Genomic DNA, 21,373 nt, shown 5'->3' on the forward strand with positions numbered 1-21,373 from the left:
GTCCCAAGTGTCCAGCTTCAAGTATCATACCCCATTCTGTGGCCATAGTCATGTCAGAAATCTTTTCACTTGAATCACCTGAGTACAAATAACAGTTCTACCTGTGCACTGGCCTTTTGTACCATGTATATGCAATGCTACTTCCATCTTTGTATGTGCGTGTCATTATCCAATGGCTTTCATCACCTCAGTGTAAGTGGCAGTATTTCACCTTTATTATTTTATGTAGTATTGTGCACCATGATATTGGTAGAAACTTTTACAATTTCTTAATTGGATAGTACTTGATGCTTTTGTTCAACTCCATTTACTACTTGACAAAGCGAACTGTAGACTTGGTTGTGGCGGCAACTAACTTGGTCACTTTACTGGTCACAACCACATTACAGTGCAAAACGGGTCGCATTGTTACTCTGCAGGCAAGTATGGGAAATGATTGCAAGAAATGCTTTTGTGGGTGACAGTGATGGCTTGCCATTGACACCATTGAATTTATGGGCAATAAGGAGGGAGAAGAAGGTGTAGTGTAGAAGGAAAAGATGATGGAACGTATGTGGATTGTGTTAAAGTGTTACAAACTGGCTGGATGGATACAATGTTGAGTGGAGTGGGAGTAAAGTATCGACCCAACAGAAAAAGAACATAATGCACACAGAAATTTCCCATAGGTGATACGATTAAATGTGTAATGGGGCAGAAATTTGTACAAGATGAACTATACAAGGAACAACCAGTTTTGCGAAACTTTCACAATTTTTGTCCCACAGAACTGGACTTCAAGCTAAGTGGGGCATTGACATAAAGGCTTGTTGTGTATGATAGCATTCGACCTATAAGAATACTTCAGTGAATACTATTACTTCTGCCTCTCCCAGTTTATTGAGCATAAACACAATGGTGCTGCCACCCGCATCATGTCTTCAGCTTCTTTTGTTGGGAAATACAATACCGTCTAACCATTTTTGAATTGTTTTCATTAAAAATAAATTGTTTTGGAATGTTATTTATAGGAATAGGACTGACAGTCAGTCACACAGAAAATATCCCCCCAGGAGGCTCGCCACTCTTTGGGAGGTTTGTGCTTGGCTACCAGCCGGCCCCAGCCTATGCAGCACTTTTTCCCTTCCGTGCTGTCTGTGTATCCTCTTGCTATTCTTTTTCCCCTTCCTTGGGGAAACATATGGGGTGTTATTGTGAATGTTCTGCATTCTGTTGCTGACCTACGAACAGTCTCATCTTTCTTTTTGGCTCCCTTTTCCACGCTTTATTTCCCTTCTCCTCTCGTTTCTCCGCTTCGGCATTCGAGGATTCTCTTTTTTCTTCTTTCTCACTGTGTGCTCCCGAAGGCCAGACCACACGTCTGACATGTAAAAAGTGACTGGATAACACGTAATTCCCAGCCCCAGGTCGACAGGTAGGGTTCGCACCTGCCCTCTGGTACAGGCCGTTCCAAACTGCCAATTGGGCCCTCTGTCAGGTGTTCGGGAGGTGTGACCTGAGGGGTGAACAATCATCTAAGGCGGGTGCGCCCCCTTGTGGAGGGGGCCCCCAGTTGGAAGGAGCGCACCATCAGAGATGCTGGCAATCATGGGCGATTTCCTCACGATGAGTCAATCATCCTCTCCATCGACGTTGACGAAACGTAAACGTAATGAGGCTACTGATTCGAAGACTCTTCCCGCTGCACTGCGGTTTCTTGTGGTATCATGTACTGAAAACGGTCAGTCCTTCGCCACAGTCAATCCGTTTATTATTCAGAAAGGTGTTGGTGCCATTGCTGGCCCTGTGAAATCCTGCACTCTTTTACGGAATGGCACTTTGCTTTTGGATACGGCTTCTGATTCTCAAGCACAACTACTTGCTGCCTCGCTTCTCCACGGCTACCCTGTTCATGTCGAGGCACATAGAACTATGAATTCTTCCCGTGGTGTAATTTACACAAGGCTGCTTGAAATACTCTCTTACGTCTCTGATCAGGGTGTCATTGCCATTCATTATGTAATGTAAAAGGTTGATTCCTCCTTGGTGCCCACCCGCACTCTTTTCCTCACCTTTGATAGGGTAGTGCTACCATCCAAGGTTAAAGCAGGCTATGAAATCATCACAGTCTGGCCGTAGATTCCGAATCCGATGCACTGCTACCAGTATCATCGGTTCAATCACACTAGAATATCTTGTCGACATCCAGCCAAATGTGTAACCTGTGGCAGGGATGTGCCCCGAGTGCGATTGTCTGCCTCCTTCTCCCCGCTGTATCAACTGCAATGGTGGCCGTGCCACCTCCTTCCTGGATTGTCCCCTGTATCTAGATGGGCAGGCCATTCATGAGATTCGGGTAAAGGAAAAAGTGCCTTACCCAGTAGCTTGCAAGTTACTGGCTGGTCACAAACCCTGCGTTCTTCCATCTGGCACCTATAGTTCAGTTCTTGTTACCCCTTGCTCCATGAAGGACATGGCCACACAGACATGCAACCTCAAATTCAGCCCTGAGGTTGTTAAGTCAGCCAGTGTCAAAGCAGCATTGCTGTCCTCCCATCCCGCTGTGCAACAGACTGTCAAACTCTCGCCTAAGGGGTGAAGCTACCCACTACACAACCGGCAGGCAGGAAACGACAGAAAGAGTATTCTCGAAGACTCCCTCCAGCCCTCCAGCCAAACAACGTCCAAGTCTTCCTCTAACCAGAAGGGCTCGAAGAAGTCCGCTAAAGACAAACGGTCTTCCCTTCACCAACTCGAAGGTGCTGCTCGACGGTGTTGCCATGTGGTCTCTTAGCCTGGCCAGCCTCTGTCTTGCCGGTGCACACCACCAACCGTTTTTCAGTGTTGGGCTCCACAGACAGACTGCACAAGCCTGCCGATGCTTCTGTCGACCCCATGGAGCAGGCTTCTCCTCCTTCTGTGCCCTGTAGTAGCAAATCTCCACTGGCTGTCCCTCGGCGGCTACTGAGTTGACATCCCTATGTCTCTTCCTCCTCATGACTGCCCTCCAATGGAACGTTGACGGCCTTCAGTCCTGCAAAGAGGATTTATGGCTGCTTCTAGAATCACAGAATCCCCTTGTGCTCTGCCTTCGGGAAACGAAATTGCGCCCTCAAGACCGCTTTGGGCTTTCACATTACTTACTGATTCATTTTAACCTTCCCCCTGGGGTCAGCATCCCATCTCGTGGGGGTGTCGTGCTGCTCATACGGGATGACCTTCATAGTCAACCCATCTCCCTTACGACCCATCTTCAAGCTGTTGCCGTTCGCCTTTTCCTTCCCCAACTGACTTTCTCCCTCTGTACCATTTATGTACCTCTGTCCTTCGATGTCACCAGGGCAGACTTCCTTCAGCTTATTGGGCAGTTACCTCCCCCATTTTTGCTACTTGGTGACTTTAACATGCATCATCCCCTTTAGGGTTCTCCCAGGACCTGCCAGAGAGGTGCCCTCTTGACTGACCTTAACCAACTCAACCTCTTCTGCCTTAACGCTGGAACACCCACTTTCCTTTCTGCCTCCTCGCACACCTATTCCATTTGGACCTATCCTTTTGCACTGCCCAGCTTGCCCATCGTCTTGAGTGGTCCGTTCTTTCTGACGCCTACTCGAGTGACCATTTCCCATGCGCTCTACGTCTGCTGACTCCTACTCCATCCACATGCATGTCCAGACGGCAGCTTACTAAGGTTGACTGGCAGCTTTACTCCTCTCTGGCGACCTTCACAGTACAGGATTTCCTCAGTTGTGATGACCAGGTGGAGTATCTCACCAACGTTATCCTCACTGCAACAGAACATTCCATTCCTCACACTTAGTCTTTACCAGGTCGTGTCCTGGTCCCTTGGTGGACTGAGGCATGCCGCAACACAAATCGCGCATGGAGACTTGCTCTCTTCGTTTTTAACCGCCTCCCTACGCTGGAAAACTGCATTCATTATAAACAGTTGCGTGCAAAGTCTCGTCGAGTTCTTCGGGATAACAAAAGAGCTAGTTGGATCTCATTCACTTGTTCTTTTAACAGTTCCACACCTTCCTCTGTCGTATAAGCCAACCTCCGACGGCTCTCTGGAACCAAGATCCATTTCCCCATTTCTGGCCTGACAGTAGGTGCCGATGTCATCGTGGATCCTGTTTCTATCTCCAACACCTTGGGCCGCAGTTTTGCGGAAGTTTTGAGCTCTTCCTAATACCACCCTGCCTTCATCCATGGGAAACGAGTGGAGTAGGCTCTTGTGACACCCGTCTCTTCTCCGAATCGTGAGTGCTACAATGCTGCCTTCACTAGGAGGGAGCTAGATCATGCTCTCAGTTCATCCCAATCCTCCACCACAGTGCCAGATGCTATTCACATTCGGATGTTGCAGCACCTCTCTCTTGTGGGCAAGCACTTTCTGCTTAACAAATACAACTGCATCTAGTCTCAGGGCTCATTTCCTGGATGCTGGCATGAAGCCACCGCCATACCCATACCTAAACCCGGTAAGGGTAAAATCTTCCTTCTAGCTACCACCCCATCTCTCTTACCAGCTGCGTCTGCAAGGTGATGGAACGTATGATTCATGCCCGGCTAGTATGGTGGCTTGAATCTCACCATTTACTCACAAATGCATAGTGTGGATTTCGAGTGCGGCCTTCTGCAGTTGACTGTCTCGTTACTTTGTCCATCCATGTCATGAATGGTTTTCTGCGTAAATCCCGGACTGTAGCCATGTTTATCGATTTGGAGAAGGCCTAAGACACCTGCTGGAGAACTGGTATCCTCCGTACTCTTTACATGTGGGACTTCTGTGGGCGCCTGCCCTATTTTCTTTGGGCATTTTTACAAGATCGAGTTTTAAAGGTGTGTGTGTGTGTGTGTGTGTGTGTGTGTGTGTGTGTGTGTGTGTTCTGCCTTGTCGGACACCTTTATTCAGGAAAATGGTGTGCCCCAGGGTTCCGTCCTGAGCGTCATCCTCTTTGCTATTACCATTAACCCTATAATGGCTTGTCTCCCTTTTTGTCGATGATTTTACCATCTATTGCACTTCTCCATGGACCTGTCTCACTGAGCTGCGTCTTCAGCGATGTCTTGATCACCTTCACTCCTGGAGCATTGCCAATGGCTTTCACTTTTCCGCTGACAAAACCGTTTGTATGAATTTCTGGCGGCACAAATAGTTTCTGGCACCATCTCTACATCTTGGGCCTGTTGCTCTTCCGTTCGTTGACACTATGAAATTCCTCGGGCTCATGCTCAATAGGAAACTCTCTTGGCCCTCGCATGTCTCTTACCTGGCAGCCCACTGTTCACAGTCCCTCAATGTCCTACGTGTCCTCAATGGTACTTCTTGGGGTGCCGATCAAACCACCCTCCTCCGTTTGTACCAGTCCCTTGTCCGTTAGAAATTAGAGTACATCTGCACATCCATCTCTTTTATGCTGTCTCAACACTACCGTTATCATGGCATCCATTTGGCCACGGGACTGATGACCTCAGTTGTTAAGACCCATAGTGCTCAGAGCCATTTGAACTGTACTGCAGCGGGTCCAGGAAAATCGTCACTTGCTTACTCTTGGTGGAGCCGGTGTCATGTTTCTATGGGTCCGTGGTCATGTCAGTCTGCAGTTAACGAGGCTGCTGACACTGCTGCCAAGGATGCAGTCCTTATACCTCAGCCCGCGAGTACCTCTATTCCCTCCAATGATCTGCATTGTTGTCTGTCAGGAGGTGGCATCCCTTTGGCATTGTCAATGGTTCTCCCTTCGCGGGAATAAGTTCCAGCTTATTAAGCGTCTCCCGGCGCCTTGGATGACCACCTCTCGACCCTCCTGCCAGGAGGAGATTATTTTAGCTCGTCTGCATATTGGGCACTGCCTTTTTAGCCATCGTCATTTGCTTAGTGCCGTTGCCCCACCATTTTGTATGCATTGTGCCCAGATTTTAACTGTCCGCCACTTCCTGCTGGAATGCCCTTTTTTTTTTACAGCTTGGGTTTGCCACCTGATTTGTCAGGCGTTTTAGTGAATGATGCGCGGGCTGTCGACCGCGTTTTACGTTTTATCTGACAAAGCAATATGGTGAAGGCCATTTAATGTTTGGTTTTGGACCTCCATGGTGTTTTTTTAGCTCTTTTTCCATGTGCCTTTTTTAGCTGTTCCCTATTCTGTCCATTGGGACTGTCATATAGTCATTTTTCATAATGCGGGGTCACAGTCATATTTGTTTAAAGTCAGTACCGCCATTAGACTGTTGTTTATTTACAGTGTTACATTTACACTTATATAATCATGATTTCAGCTTCAAAGTGCCATTATCAAGTGTTTTCTAAAAGCATATTAGACAATAACAGTGAAATACACAACAAGTGATATAACCATATAAGAATCCATATTTATAATGCTTACTTACAAGTGTTATACAGTGCCTAAGATGGCATACTGCCGTATTTAAAATACACTATTAGACACATTGTCTAAGAGTCGATATTTCTGGGAGAGCCTACTGCTTTGTTTCATCACTGAGTATACCATCTTGACTGAATGACAGTTGATTAAGTGTCAAATTGTCTTGGTCAAAGAAATTCCTGTTACAAGCAGGTGACTTTTTCTTTTAATCTTTGGACTCAGTGTCAGGTAGGATAGGAAAGGTTAGGAGCAATTTATTTTCTTTGGTAGTTGATACATCTTCGTTACATCTGTTTATCTTAGTGTACAATGAAGTTGCCTGCTCATAAACATAAACAGTAACAGACCTCTGGATAATATTCGCTGCATCCATAAATATAACAGTCCAGCTAATCATTGACGTTGTTAAAAGTACATTTTAGTAGGTAAATATACAGCTTTGTATGTGAAATTAACACATGGCCAACTCTAAGTTGTGTAATTTTGCCTCAATTCAGAATTAATACAATACAGTGCAATTACTTATTCTATTCACACATTAATTAACCAGTGAGGTTTGAGGCAATATTTATGAGATGCCTTAGATGTGCTGTTCGTGCAGTACTAACTGTTTACAAGATTCTGTGGCACAATGTTGTAGTAATTGTAAAATTTTTCTTTGAGGCAGTTGGTCATTATCAGTTGCAGCTTCGCCTGTATAGGGATGTGACAAAGTAATCTGGATGGTTTGGAGAGCATAGATGTGTAGAGGAAGAGGGCGGGGGGGGGGGGGGGGCTGTAAGGCTATTACAGGAAACATGTGCAGCTAGAGCTCACAGCCATAGAAATGAACTACAGACCTTATGCCGACCAAATCAATAGATCATTGTGTTTACACTCGAACATATAGTTCATACCCAGTCCAGTTGTCCATTAAGCACCCATTGGCACTTTAAATTTATTGATCTGTGACCTGTGATGATTTATTTCCCCACGCATCATTGTGACATACTTTTGAACTGTTATGAAGTATCCTTGTTCCTTAATTTGTTTTCCAAACACATTTCAACTGATTCTTTAAAGAGGAAATGCTAAAAGGCCAAGTTGGCTAAGAGGATCGTGGTTTCTTCGTACTTCATTTCACGTCCTTTATTACACCCTAGCTGATAATGTCAGATATTTCTGTCCTATCTAATCTAGAGTGACATTGATGTTCATTGCATCTTATCTTTAAAGGCTTGTGGAAGACAGAGGACAAAAGCACTTCAGTCAGCAGTTAATGAAACCTATTTGTTTATCAAGATACAGTGATGATTCCATTATGATGATGTCACATGGAGACACAATGCTAGATTTATTCATAGAATATCGAAAATCCCTCCATCCTATAATTAGTTTCACAATGGAAATGAATGAGAATGGGGAAGTACCTTCTTGTGGATGTTACGTTTTATGATAAAATCACTTCCTGTTATAGTGTTGAAAGATGGTCTCACATCTCTCCATCAGCTACATGAAGTCACAGTTGATTGTTTAAATTATTCTTTTATTAATGTACTTTTTAGATAAAAATTTAAACATATATCAAGATCACTACTCCATTCCACAGCATTAAGATTTAATGTACAAATGATTAATGGTACATGAAGCTAATTAACTAACTATAATTCATTTTGTGACTGTGGTTCAGTTGAAGATTTTGTTATCTTTTGAATGACATTGTGTACAGACAAGTACACCTTCTGATCAAATTATCCAGGCACCTATTGCTATTGGTGGACATTAATAGAGGGTGTGTCCACCTTTTGCTGTTAGTACCGTTTGAACTCAGCTGGAGACACTTTCAATGAGGTATCTGATTGTCTGTGGAGGAATGGCAGCCTGTTCTTCCTTAAGAGCCGAAACCAGAGAAAGTAGTGATGATGGATGCTGGGGTCTGGACTGAAGTCATCGTTTTAACTCATCCCAAAGTGTTCCATCAGGTTCAAGTTGGGGCTCTGAGCAGGCCAGCACATTCCAGGAGTGTTGTTGTCCACAAATCATTGCCCCACAGATGCTGCCTTATGACAGGGTGCATTGTCATGCTGATACAGTCAGTCTGTCTCCAAATTGTTCCTCTACTGTATGCAGTAAACAACGGTGTAAAATGTGTTTGTATCTTTCCTCTTTTATCATTTTGTCAAGTGCAATTGGTGATTGATACCCCACCCATTAAAAACACACCCACACTGTAACACCACCTCCTCCATACTTAACTGTTGACACTACACATGATAGCAGGTAAAGGTCTCCTGGCATTTACTAAACCCAAACCTTTTCATCAGTGATGACCCCATAGTTTGATACCTTTAACTGTATCAATCCAAACCTGTCCAGAATCTTCGATCAGATTGTCACAGCGTTTAGCATGAGTCATCACTCCAAATCAGTCATTTCTGGTCATCCGCTGTCAAGTGACATTGCTCTTTGCACCACCTCAAGTGTCACTTATCATTGACTACAGAAATGTGTGACTTAACAAGCAGCCGCTAAACCATTTTATCCCATTCTTTTTAACTGCCTACACACAGACAGTGATTCCATCCAGTGATTTCATGTGTTTTTTACTATCTTCCAGAATACTCGAAAGTGCCCGTCTGTAGTACCTGAGGTCTGCCTGGTCTTTGTTTAGCTCTGGATTTTCTGTAGTTTTTCCATTGCACAATCATATCACAAACAGTTGACATGGGCAACTTTAGAAGGATTGCAATATCTCTGATGGATTTGTTACTCAGGTGACAACCAACCCATTCTGCTTTTAGTGCTTTCTCTACTGACAACACAATGTTCCCCACCTCTATTTATACTGCTGGGCCCACTTCTTGTAGCATCTGGTTGTCAGTTCTGCATTCTTTAGGCGTGTCTGGATGCATCTGATTGGAGAGTGTAGATGTTGATCCTATAAATAAAGTCAAGAGGATAAGGATGATGATGATGATGATGATGATGATGATGATGATGATGATGATGATGACGACGATGATATGCTGAGTCAGGCTTGACATGCAATGTCATTAAGGGTCTTAGAACATAACCAGCTGTGCCACCACGACGAGGGGTGTTCAAAAAATTTCTTCAGTGTGCCATATAATTGTTAGCCACGTGTGCCGTATGATTGTTCGCCTACCTGGATTTATTCCCTTCAAGGGGACTCTCCCAACATTCCACTGTTTCGTTTATCTCAGCCAGCAGTAGTATCGTTGGTGTGTCACATTACGTGTTGACGTGAACATTTAAGTTTAGTTCCTTTGTTCGTTTGTTTAGTTTTTGTCACTGTTAAAAAGCTAACCATTGAAGAATGTGTGTTTTTAGTCGAACAAGTGTTCAGTTCATCAAACATTTAATTCAGTTTTCCCAGAGACAACACTCCCATATTGGGATACTGTTCAAGATTTGATTAACAAATTTCGAAGTACCGGTGCAGTGACAGGTGCACCGAGAAGTGTTCATCCTAGTGTTTTGTCTGATGATAAACTACTCGATATTTCTGATAAAATGTCCACGAGTCTGAACAAGTCAGTAAGAAAACTCACCCAGTAAATCGATGTTAGTGTCGGAACGGCCCTCATAGCTGTAAGGAAAAAATTAGAACTTCTCTCCCTTACAGAGTGACAGATGTGCAAGAACTGAAAAATACTGATCATGGCAAGAGACTGCATTATTGTTAATGGTTCAAAAATTTCGTTCAACAAAATGGAAGGGATATTCTTAATGAAACATTTTTCACTCATGAGGCATTGTTTCATTTATCCGGGTTCATGAACTTGCAAAATTCTTGTATGTGGACTACTGCAAATCCATTGTGTAGTCATGAGGAACCACTTCCCTCTGTGAAAATAGGAGTTTGGAATGTAATTTCTAGACGTCAGATTTTGGGTCCCATATTTTTCAACGAAACAATAAACGTCACAATGATACTACAGTGATATTTTGTACCCATACATAGGAGAACTTGTGTTAAGTGAAATACTGAACGGTTATTTTCAACAAGATGGTGCAACTGCACATACAGCTTGCGTTTCAATGTCACTGCTTGCTGACGTTTTTAGTGATGGCATAATTTCACAGGGACTTTCGACTCCACCGTCGCCTGACCTAACCCCACCTGACTTTTTCTTTTGGGGTGCAGCGAAAGCAACTGTCTATAAAAACCATCCAAAATCCATTGATGAATTGAAAACTGCAATATCCACTTTCACTGCTTCTGTTACAGAAGAAATGTTACAGCTTGTGTTTTGAAACACGATTAGACGAACTGAAGTGTGTATTCAGCAACAGGGGGACACTTTCGACTTTTAATGTAAAAATTTGTATGTAAAAATGAATATTCAATAAGTTAATAACTTGTATTTCACTGAGTTTCATTTCAGTATATTAACTGTGGCATACAGCATGCGCGGCTAACAATCATACGGCACTGCGGAAAGACTTTTTGAACACCCTGTGTATGGCCTCTTTGTGTTACACAAAGCAAGCATTCCTCTAACGTCCATAATTAGTAATATTAGTGCACCTGCATACCAGCTAGCTAAATACCTTAAACCATTCTCAGCGAGAATATGGGGAAGTCCAATCATCACATTTGCAACTCCGTTCACTTTGCACACCACCTCAGTGAATTGGGGCACTGGAAAATGGATGTCATGGTCAGTTTTGATGTAATGGGAGTCCCATTTTGTGAATCCTTGAAACTGATCATGTAAAAGTTTGACAATTGTTTCACTAAACTTTTTAAGCATATTCTGACTTTAGCTTATTTCATGTTTGATAAAAGGGTAGTTTATCATTTGTTGTGACAAACCTATACGCGGAACACTTTGGAGGTAAGGCACTAGAATTTGCCAAATTCAAACTAGTGTGTTACTATTTGCATGCTTATGGTGTGGCTACAGGGAACGAGAAAAGTTACATGTTCATGGAACATTTAAACTTGATCAGTTGTAATATAAAATTCACAGTGGAACTTGAAAAAGAGGGACAGCTTACTTTTCTCAACATGTTAATTAAGACAAGACTGGGCAGATTCTTGAGTCATAGTTAATATAGGAAACCCACACACACTGACCTCTGTCTCTGTGCCTCGAGCCACACCCATCTGTCACAAAGAAGTTCATTGCTAAAGACTCTTGTCTAAAGAGCTTGAACACTGAAAGACAAGGAGAGCTTCACCGAAGAATTAAAACACCTACTATTAGTACTCCTTAGGAATGTGTAACCAGATTGTCGAATTGAGTGGGTGTTGCAGTCAAAATCAAGAAAGCCTGAGAAAGAGATTGAGACTTAGACACAGAAAAAGAAGCCAAGAATAACTTAGACAAGTTATTCTTAAGTTGACCCAGTATTCGGAAAAGTCGGTAGACTCGTGTGGAAAGTAGACATCCTGTGTATTTCACTCCTGCAAGCAAATATAGAAAGTCTCCTTTGTAGTGTTAGTTAGTCTAGGTCTCAAAAAGCTGGACTTGTACAGCAGTCCATACAAATATGGCTTGTCTTACATGATGCAGATTATTAGAACAGTCAAGGAGAGATACAAGGAACATCAGTGACATGCCTGACTAAAAGAGCCAAATGTATCCGCTGTCACTGAGCACTTCCTCTACTATGATCTTGAAATGAAATATGATGAGACTAGTATTGCAGTGCATACACTAAGTTTCTGGGGGAGAGTAATTAAGGAGCCTGTTGAAATAAAGATGTCAGAAAACATAATAAACAGGACAGGGAAATGCTTAGAGAATGTTTAATGCAATATCAGTGCAGGCTCTGAAAAACAAGTGTGTGTCAAAGGGTGTAGTGGGTGTTGGGAATCAGACTTAAAATCAACTATAATTAGTGGCACGAGACCAAGAATAGTTCTGTGCCTGGTTGGAGTCCGGATAGTGAGAACACACAATGGCACAACTCACAGCACCTGAGGAAGACAACTGAGTCGATCATCGAAGTATTGTGCATAAAATGGAAACAACAGCTTGGCAGAACACTCAGAAGTACATCATTATTGAAGAAATTTCTTGAAGGAAAATGAACCAGTTGTGTTTTACCTGAATGGGTGTTTATTTTGTTACTACATAGTTTCCTAATCCATTGGCTCATCATTAGATGCCAATAAAGACTGGAAGTGTGTCATATCAGAGACGGATGTACACATTGCTGATTACTAACAAAATTAAAAACTGTTTTAATGGCAGGAAAAAATTACATAATTGTGTCACAGCTTTAAGTTTGTCATGAACAGATGATTCACCACTGATTTCACACTTTTGATGCAAATATGTGGCCAACTGATATCTCAAAACTAGTCAGTGAGAAAATAAACTACCAAATGTGCTAGAATACATCTTAGTGAAACTTCTTACACACTCAGTTTCAACATCACATTTGACTTACAGTGTGAGTTGAAACAGTTAAAAATAGCACAAGAGAATAATGGTTCTCACATGTACAGAAAAAATTTAAAACAATGTATCCAACATCTTCCAGTTTTTACCTGTGTTCAAAATTACTGAGTGGAAAATGTTAAGTATTAGTTTAGTGTTTATACAAGGTGCAGATTTAGTCATTAATTAAAGTAAAGGTACATACAGTTCCGCATTCTGGCCCTAGATGACCAATCAGGCCAGACTAACGGCCATGTTGTCTTCTGCTAGTGGTGTCATCGGTTACAATATAGAGGTGCTTGTGGTTAACACACCGCTCTCCTGGACGTTGTCTGGTTCCGTGACCTTTGAATTAGTCTAGCCATTGTCTGGTTTCCTGACCTTGGAACTGCTACTAATCAGTCAGATAGCACTTCAGTTGACCTCAAGAGGCTGAATGTGCTCCTACCAGTCGTCTCACCAAGGAAAAATCCTTGACAGTACCATAAATCGAACACAAGTCCTCCACATGGCAGTGAGCCATACCAACTGCTCAGCTATGAAGGTGGACTAGTAATTAATTGCTTCTTATATTCTGTTAGTGTGTATCTTGATTTGTTTCACGTTAATGAAATGTTTCCTTCTTGATAGTATCTGTGGAATATTATGAATAAATGAATGAAGTATGTGAAATAAGTGACAGAATAGTTACTTTAAAATACTGCACTTTTCAATGTGTGTTGTCCTATCACAGAATCCCTTGCGCACTCTACAATCTATTCTCCAATCAGTGCCAGTTGTAAATTTTGGTTTACTGTTTTTTGTTGCAGGCTGGGGTGCACATAACAGTAGTTACCCTGTGCCATATCTGACAGCTGCAGCAGCACTCGGTATGCGCAAAACAGATGTAGATCTGTTTGTACATCGCCTAGACAAGGTCCTAGGAAAACTGAAGGGACGTAGTGCTCCGCCAACCCCAACCTCTGCAGAAGAGCTGGCAGCCATGCGTCGTGTGATGCGTGGCGGATCGAGTGCACTTAATGGAGAAGCGAGTGGTGGCAGTGAAATGCAGAGCCAGAGCAGCAACAGCACGTCGCTCGCCAGCAGCAAGGACTCTTTGCGCAAGTGATGGTTGGTGTCCGTCGATGCCCGCTGTGATTGTCACCGCGGTGCATCCGACGATAGTGATAATGCCTCCAATGGGAGCCTGCCTTAATGGTATAAGCTCCTTGCTACCGTCTTAAGAAATTTTAATTCCAGCCATGAAGTCTCCATGGGTGTATCAGTTATTCCATATTTGCTTGGGGTGAAGACTTGCTGTTACATCTCTCTGATCTGAAATTTTAGGTACTTTATGTTTCTACAAAATGATTTACCCATTTTGTACAAAAGGACAACTATTTTTATGTTTGCCCTATCCAAAAGTGGCATGTGGCAAGAGTATCTGCAATGTAATCATTACAATGCCCTGACATTTTGCTACGTGTAAAATATATTGCAGTGACATTATTTGCATTTGTTACAAATTTGACATGTTAGTGGCATCATAGTAGAAGAGTACCTAAGCCTTCCAGTAATATTTTTAAACTAGTGTGTTTTACAAATTGTCAAAGGATGTGGCTGGCATTCATTAAGCTGAAGAGAAAATACATTAATCACCTTTACACAAAAGCAATGTTTTCCAGAGATCTTGGGGAGCAACAAGAATAATTGAAATAAGTGTTGATATTGTATGTCAGTGTATGTCAGTATGGGTCTCATAATAGAGTTTACTTAGAGGTGTCACTATACAGACACAAGTATAAAGCCAGTAGTAGACACAGAGCTTAAATGCAAATGATGAGAAATGTACAGTACTGTGTTACATGCTTGAAGATAGTTTTAAAGATATAAATATTTATGCTGCCTGGTTTTTGTTCTGCAGTTTGTTGAATTGTCCATAAAAATAGTTTTTGATACTTGTGTAGTATACATGCATGTACAGAAGTTAATGTTAACCATGTTTCCCAGGTAAAAACTTTGGATGTTACTGATCTGTTTTGTTAGTAAATTATTAAATGTAATAGTTGGGTAAAATCTGATTTGTATCAGCATAGCCACAGCTTTTAATGTATATGTATTATTTTTCCAGCCAGATTAAGGTTTACTGTGAAGATCTGATAGGCACAAATTTATTGTGGATGTTATGATCTTTTATTGGTGTTGAACTGTGAGGATGTGGTATGTCCTTGCAGGACTATCGTGCCTGTGAGTTAATGTGAATGTTATAATAGGCTGTATGTCATCAAAGTCTTCCATCTCTTTGATTTAGTGAGAAGTTTATATTTAATCCATTTGTTAAAAATAATTCATAGTTTATGTGGTGCCTTGAAAGACTTTTAGATTATCATTTAACTTTTGATTGGCTGTAGCAAAACAGTAATAATTTGGTTTCATTTAATTTTGATAATTCTTCCTGGAAATTGTGGTCTGGCAGGTTTTGCAAGGTCAGCATTTGATGTGAATGGTGGGCTTCTTACATTGTACATGAGTTAACATTCACAGCTGACAGACGCTTCATTGCAGAACACAGGATGGGAAAAAATGAGACAAGGTTTTGTAGAGAAGTGAGAATTCTTTTAGCTGAATCTTTCTTGCAGATTATTTCTAACTGCCAGAAAATTTATTTTCTCTGTCTCTTGAAAGTTATATTTAACATTGTTGAATATCTATTCTTTAGAATTTGTTGGCCAGGAAACGAGAGACCAGTTACACTTCACAGTGTTATTGGGTACTTGGTAAATACTATCTTTGAAAATAATAAGAGCATTGAGAATCTGTAACAGTCAGGATGCACTTCTGTTTTCAGGGACTTATTTTTTTAATTATCTGCTATGAACTCAATGGAAGATGAAACTGTTGCTTTAGAAATTATGGTACCTTTTGCTATTGTGATAGTGAGAAGAAAATAACTAATTGCTATGTACCTGGTATGTATTTTAAAATTTCAGTGTAACAATGTTTGACAAATGGGTTTATGGTTTTGATGGAATTTCCTTGATCATTTGTATGGTGTTTGTTTTGTTGTATGAGATGCTAAAATTACTGTTACTGTAGGAATGAGAATATTACATCGAAGTCATTGAAAGTGATGGGTTGAGGCTCAGAAAATTTGTAATATATAGCAATACTTATTTCAATTCTGATTAAGCTGGTTGATGCATTTTTGATGTTGGCAACCAAGAAAATTGGTTATAAGATGCTGTTAAAAACATATAATATGATAAGGGAGTGATATGTACAGAATAACATTTTGTTAAATGTAAATTTGTTAAGTATGTGATAATGTATAACCTGTTTATTGAGACTCCATTACACCAAATTAGTGGAGGTCGTTTTTTAGTTTTTTTGTGAGTGATTTGTATGCCAGTACTAGGCTACATGGAATGGTGATACATTAACTGAAGTTAATGTCTGAATAAATATTTACAGAATGGCATGATTAGTACAAACACATTTTGTATCATGCATGTAAGGAAACATGCAGAGGACATTTAAAAGAAAACAAATGTTTCGCTGTTGGAAACTGGAATAGTGCAGTGCATGAGTGTTAAAAATACATTTTGATGCACTGTAAAAGCTTTTGTTAATGTTCCTAATTTTATTTGTGATAGGTTTTATGGAATTAAAATAAGAGTCACCTTGTTTTACTTTAGTAACCATTTTACAGGATTCCAAGATTCAGATATTTTCTTGTACAGAGTTACAATCTGAAGTAAATAGTAATATTTTCCAGCCAATTATTTAATTGTTGAAATGTTCTTATGAAACCGTAATATTTAAATCTGTCGAAATTACCTGCCGAATTTGTGATTGATTTTTGTAACTTAGAGTGTCATTTATTTATAAAGGCTGTTAGTCTTAGCTACATTTGAAGGGAAAATGGGTGTTCTAGCATTAAACTATTTGCCAAAGAAGATTATGAAAGTAAAAGAAGCTACAGAAGTGAATTTTAAGTGTTGCAGTCATACTCCTGTTGATCAACATCGATAGGCTCAGGAGAACACTTCTTTTGCTGTGTATAGCCTAATCTCTCGTAAGAAACAATGTGTGCTTGCAAAGCATTTTCTTACCTGTTATTACATAAACAAATAAACATTGTCATGTAGTGTTACAATATTCCGTTGAAATGGGGAACTTCTGTATAACATGTGCCTGTAGTCTGTATGCATACACCCAACAGGTGCATGAAAAACAATAGCTAAAATTTGATTGCCCAGTGGGAAATATTTGTTTAAAAGTATTGCCATTGTTTTTACAACAAAAGCCGCTTTGGCTGGAAAAGAGAAGAAAATTGAAATACACTGTGATTGGTATAAATGTTCTACAGTCTTGCATCATCATCTGTTTGTCAGCAGTTATCAAAGCAGTACTTTAATTTTGCCCTGTAACCTGAAGTTTGGCATGTGGTCTGATTTTATTTGTTTTATTTTATCATTTTTTTGTCTTTCTACTACTAATATTATTAGTAATTTTGATGAAATGTTAATCTTCTCTGTGCCCCATTTATAAGTTTTTCGCAGCGTACAATTGGTTCTTTCTCATACTACAAAGCTCTGTGAGAGGCAGGTCTGCATGCCTCAGATGTCTTTTATGTTATTCATTTATGTCTTTAAAAAGATTCCTGTTCTGAAAATGTTTTCTGAGAATGGTTTAAGGACTGGAGGACATCGGTTTGAGCTAAAGTGTAATTTTAATTCTGTATTTAGTGGTATAAGTCTGGAATTAAACTCTTTATTTATTGTGGTGCAAGACATGCATACTGGCATGAAAACAAAGCATGTCACTGATTTGTGTGAAAGGAGAAACATGTTTTAATGATGTCTCAGGTGCAGCTTGATAAATCGAACTAGGGTTAACACTGAAGTGCCAATTTCAACATTTGTTGTAGGAGAAATAACTGAAAAATGCTGTATGTTGGTGTTAATTTTTTTATCAGAATTTGTCTTCCATTCCTTGTAGACCACTAATAAGTGACAGAAACCAAAGGAAATAGTTCACATTGAAAAACAGGTGTGCTCCGTACACTGACAAAGGAAGACTTGAAAGTTGGTTGTTGTATCCATGTTATATTTTGGCACTTGTCAGTCTGCCAAAACACTTTGTATAATTTGCCTTTGTTCCTTTTTACATTTTTTAACTGTGTTGGTTTTATAAAGGCATTAATGTAGAAATTTCATTTTTGCATAATTTTCTAGTAAAAGAATAAACCTCAACAGTTTATAAAACTTGCGTCTTTTTTTCCAGATATTGTTTTCTTGTATTTTGACTGAGCCTTTTTCTTTCTTCAACAACAACAACAACAATAATAATAATAATAATAATGTATTTTAAATATTGACTGATTTCATCATAACAAATTACCTTTTCAGAAATGCTCTACATTATCTATTTCCCTTGAGCAATTCCATATTTCTTTCTGTGAGATAACTTTATTTGGTTTGTTCTGTTTCCATTTTTAGACACTATTGGTTGCTTTGTGCTAGTATGTCATGTAGTCTGTTTGAGAGGTTTCAGGATTATTTTCTTCTCTGTGTTGTAATATGACCATTCTTAATTTGCTACGTTTGTAATATATTTTGATGTGTGATGTTAGAAGTTAAGTTACCGGTGTACATCTTGTTCTGATGTCACTTAATAGGCTTCCATCTAAATTTTCATTGATGTCACAGTTTATGAATTTGTTGCCTTATCTGTTCATTGGTTCTCTTAACAATATTTTATTTACTGATAGTGAATCTAATTGTGGTAGTTTCTTGGGTCAATAATAAAATGAATATTTGTATTCTTGATGTTATTACATCAGTTTCAGAAGGAAATGCTGTTGAAAAATGCTTTGCAAACATACAACATTGATGTTAGTTGCCTCTGTTGTCATGCAACTAACATTAATATATTACCAAAAAAAGTATGTATTAAGGATAAATGGTAGTGTTTTTTTAGAATTGTTATTGGACAGATAGAGAAAAGAAAGGTGTGTGTGTGTGTGTGTGTGTGTGTGTGTGTGTGTGTTTTAGAGAGAGGGAGAGAAGGGGGGGATGATTTCTTTTTAAGGGAATGGAGAGTGATGATGAATAAGTACTGAGCTACAGCATGTTGGGGTAAAATTGTTTCACAAACTTCTTGCTTTTGTGCAGTGTCTGTTGTAATCTATAAGTGTGTAATACATGAGAAATGCTCTCCATCCTTGTTCTTCACTTTTTGCTGTAGCTAGGTGTGCTATGGAGGAAGTTAATATGGGGCCCATTCTCGTCGTTGCAAGTTTTTTTTTATTTTTATTTATTTTTATTTTTTTTTATTTTTTTTTACCCCCCTGTGGTGGTATATGGCGAAACTTCAACGACAAGATAAGGGAAGACTGTTGCAATGAGTTCATTTGACATATCGTCTCTCAGTGTTTCCCAGCCAGAAGCCAGTTACAGTTGTAGCACAGCAAGGCATAAGTAATGAAATGATTATTGATGATGTACAATGTGTAGCATTGCATAGAAGTGCTGTAAGTTTATGGACATTGTGTTTCCCGTTATAAAATGAAATGGCATAATGATATGTAAAATTTGTCATTATTTATTGTTTATGTAAAGCTAAACTGGCATGCTTTTAAAAAGATAAGACACTGTTTACACCATATTTTAAGAGTATTTTAATTTTCCATAGTGGTGAGAATTAAAAGTGGGAAGAGGTAGCTGAAACTGTTAATGTTTATAACTGTTACTGTACAAATGTTCTAGGCTGCTCAAAATCATAGTGGCTTTCACTGTTAAGCAGGAAGGTATAGTGTGTCTATGTTATGGTTATTCCATAAATTTAATAAATGGAAGCTGCCAAATTATGCTAAAATATTTTTAGGACCAGCAGCTTCACATGTGTGGATATTTGGATGTTATGCAGGTAGTTACAGCCAAGGCTTAATGTTGCAAATAAACTTCATGGACTTATTACTTCTGAGCAAATGTGCTAAGACATTATCATCATTTTTTGTGATACCCTAAGTTAATTTTTATTGTCAGGTGCTATGCAAGCACTAACACATGCATTCCTGTGATAGTGATTTTAGACTTCTTTTCAGTTACAATTTCAAATTTAGAAAATCTAAAATTTAGTTGAGGATTTGTAACTTAATGATATGCTGTTAGATTGCTAATGTAAAAGGCACCATTTTAGCTATCATGGTATCAGATATTAGCTGTATTGTAGTTAGAAGATTTTATTGAGCTTAAAATACAGTTTCACATACTGTAAGATTTTTCTAGGTTTTGGAAGGAAGTAATGATCACACATCTAACACATTTATTGTTTGGTATCTCTTGCATATATTACAATTTCTTCAAAATGTGCAGCAGTCACTGATAGTTTTCTTAAAAGCTTTCAGTGTATTACTTTCTTCCTGTTGGTATCCAACAAAAAGAAAGTCCTAAGTTAGACATATTTAATGCCAGTTATGACATTTCAGCGACTAGATGCATAATGGATGAATGAATGATGCTATTATAACATTCTGTTATCCATACTGACAGATTACACTAGTCTAAAATTTGAATTACTGACAAATCATGATATGTGTCATGAGGTCCCAATATATTTTATGGCTAGTAGATTTGGCTGGTGTACTGAAGCTAATATATGCCAGTGCATACCAAGAGATATACTACAGGTAATGAAGCATAGCTGAATCTTTTAAGTTTCGTGTAAAGAAACTTAAAGGCTTATGAGAAGCAACGGAACAGTTAAATTAAAAATTTTGCGATATCATATGTGACATGCATTGACACTGCCCATGAAATTTTTGGTATGTCAACACTTTTATTTAAAATCATAAAACAAGTTCCATAAGGCATAATGTGTGTTTTTCAGCTGTCCTAAATCTTTAATAAGTGTTTAAATGCTTTTGAAACTATTTACGAGATAAAAAGACTCACTAGTGTTACGTATTTATTGTACTAAATAAACAGTGCCAGCCATTGCGGGTAATTTTAAAGTCAACGGACTATCCTTAAATGATTCCACAAATTGTGAATATATGATTAGCAATAATTTTAATGCTCTTATTTATATATTTTTGTGTAGTCATCACCAAGAACTTTTGTGATTTCATAATGTCACAAAAATGTTTTATTTTTATTAAATACAAAAGTATTTATTTGACCCTGATGATTACCTGACTTTTATATTTTTCTAAGTGAACATCAGTTGTATCACATAAAAAATGGACAGAATTTAGAAGAGCACATGGTACATTCATTTAATACTACCTCACTGTCTGTTAAGTCTTATCACTCCCACACTTTTCTCATAATACCACCATATATGTTCACCACAAGACAGGAAACAGCTTTTATTGAGAAGTACAGGTTTCTTCCCAAAAATTACAAACTGCAGAAGTGTACAGTGTTATACCGCGTGAACATTAATAAAACTGACAAACTGTGATGACTGCAAAGTCCACCACCTCCCAGCACATTCGTCCATCTGAAAGGACCCTTGACCACACATATGAACAAAAAAGGGTTTGAAATGTTGTTTGATGTGATTAGTGTCTGTTATTGCACTTGTTTTGGTATATCCTTGCTGCTCTTAACTGTTTCCATCTGC

The 21,373-nt window shown here is 39.4% G+C and overlaps 1 protein-coding gene across 1 annotated transcript in view; it reads left to right on the plus strand.

Moving 5' to 3' along the window:
* The window catches only part of LOC124605526 (O-phosphoseryl-tRNA(Sec) selenium transferase), a 68,161-nt gene extending 48,824 nt beyond the window's left edge, over positions 1-19,337 (plus strand). The window contains exon 10 of the mRNA XM_047137270.1: positions 13,573-19,337. Within this exon, the coding sequence (XP_046993226.1) occupies positions 13,573-13,871 (299 nt within the window). The 3' untranslated portion in view covers positions 13,872-19,337. The remainder of the gene's footprint in view (positions 1-13,572) is intronic.
* Positions 19,338-21,373: the final 2,036 nt, after the last annotated feature.

The sequence above is a fragment of the Schistocerca americana genome, chromosome 3 (genome assembly GCF_021461395.2).
Source record: "Schistocerca americana isolate TAMUIC-IGC-003095 chromosome 3, iqSchAmer2.1, whole genome shotgun sequence".
Classification (NCBI taxonomy): Eukaryota; Metazoa; Arthropoda; class Insecta; order Orthoptera; family Acrididae; genus Schistocerca; species Schistocerca americana.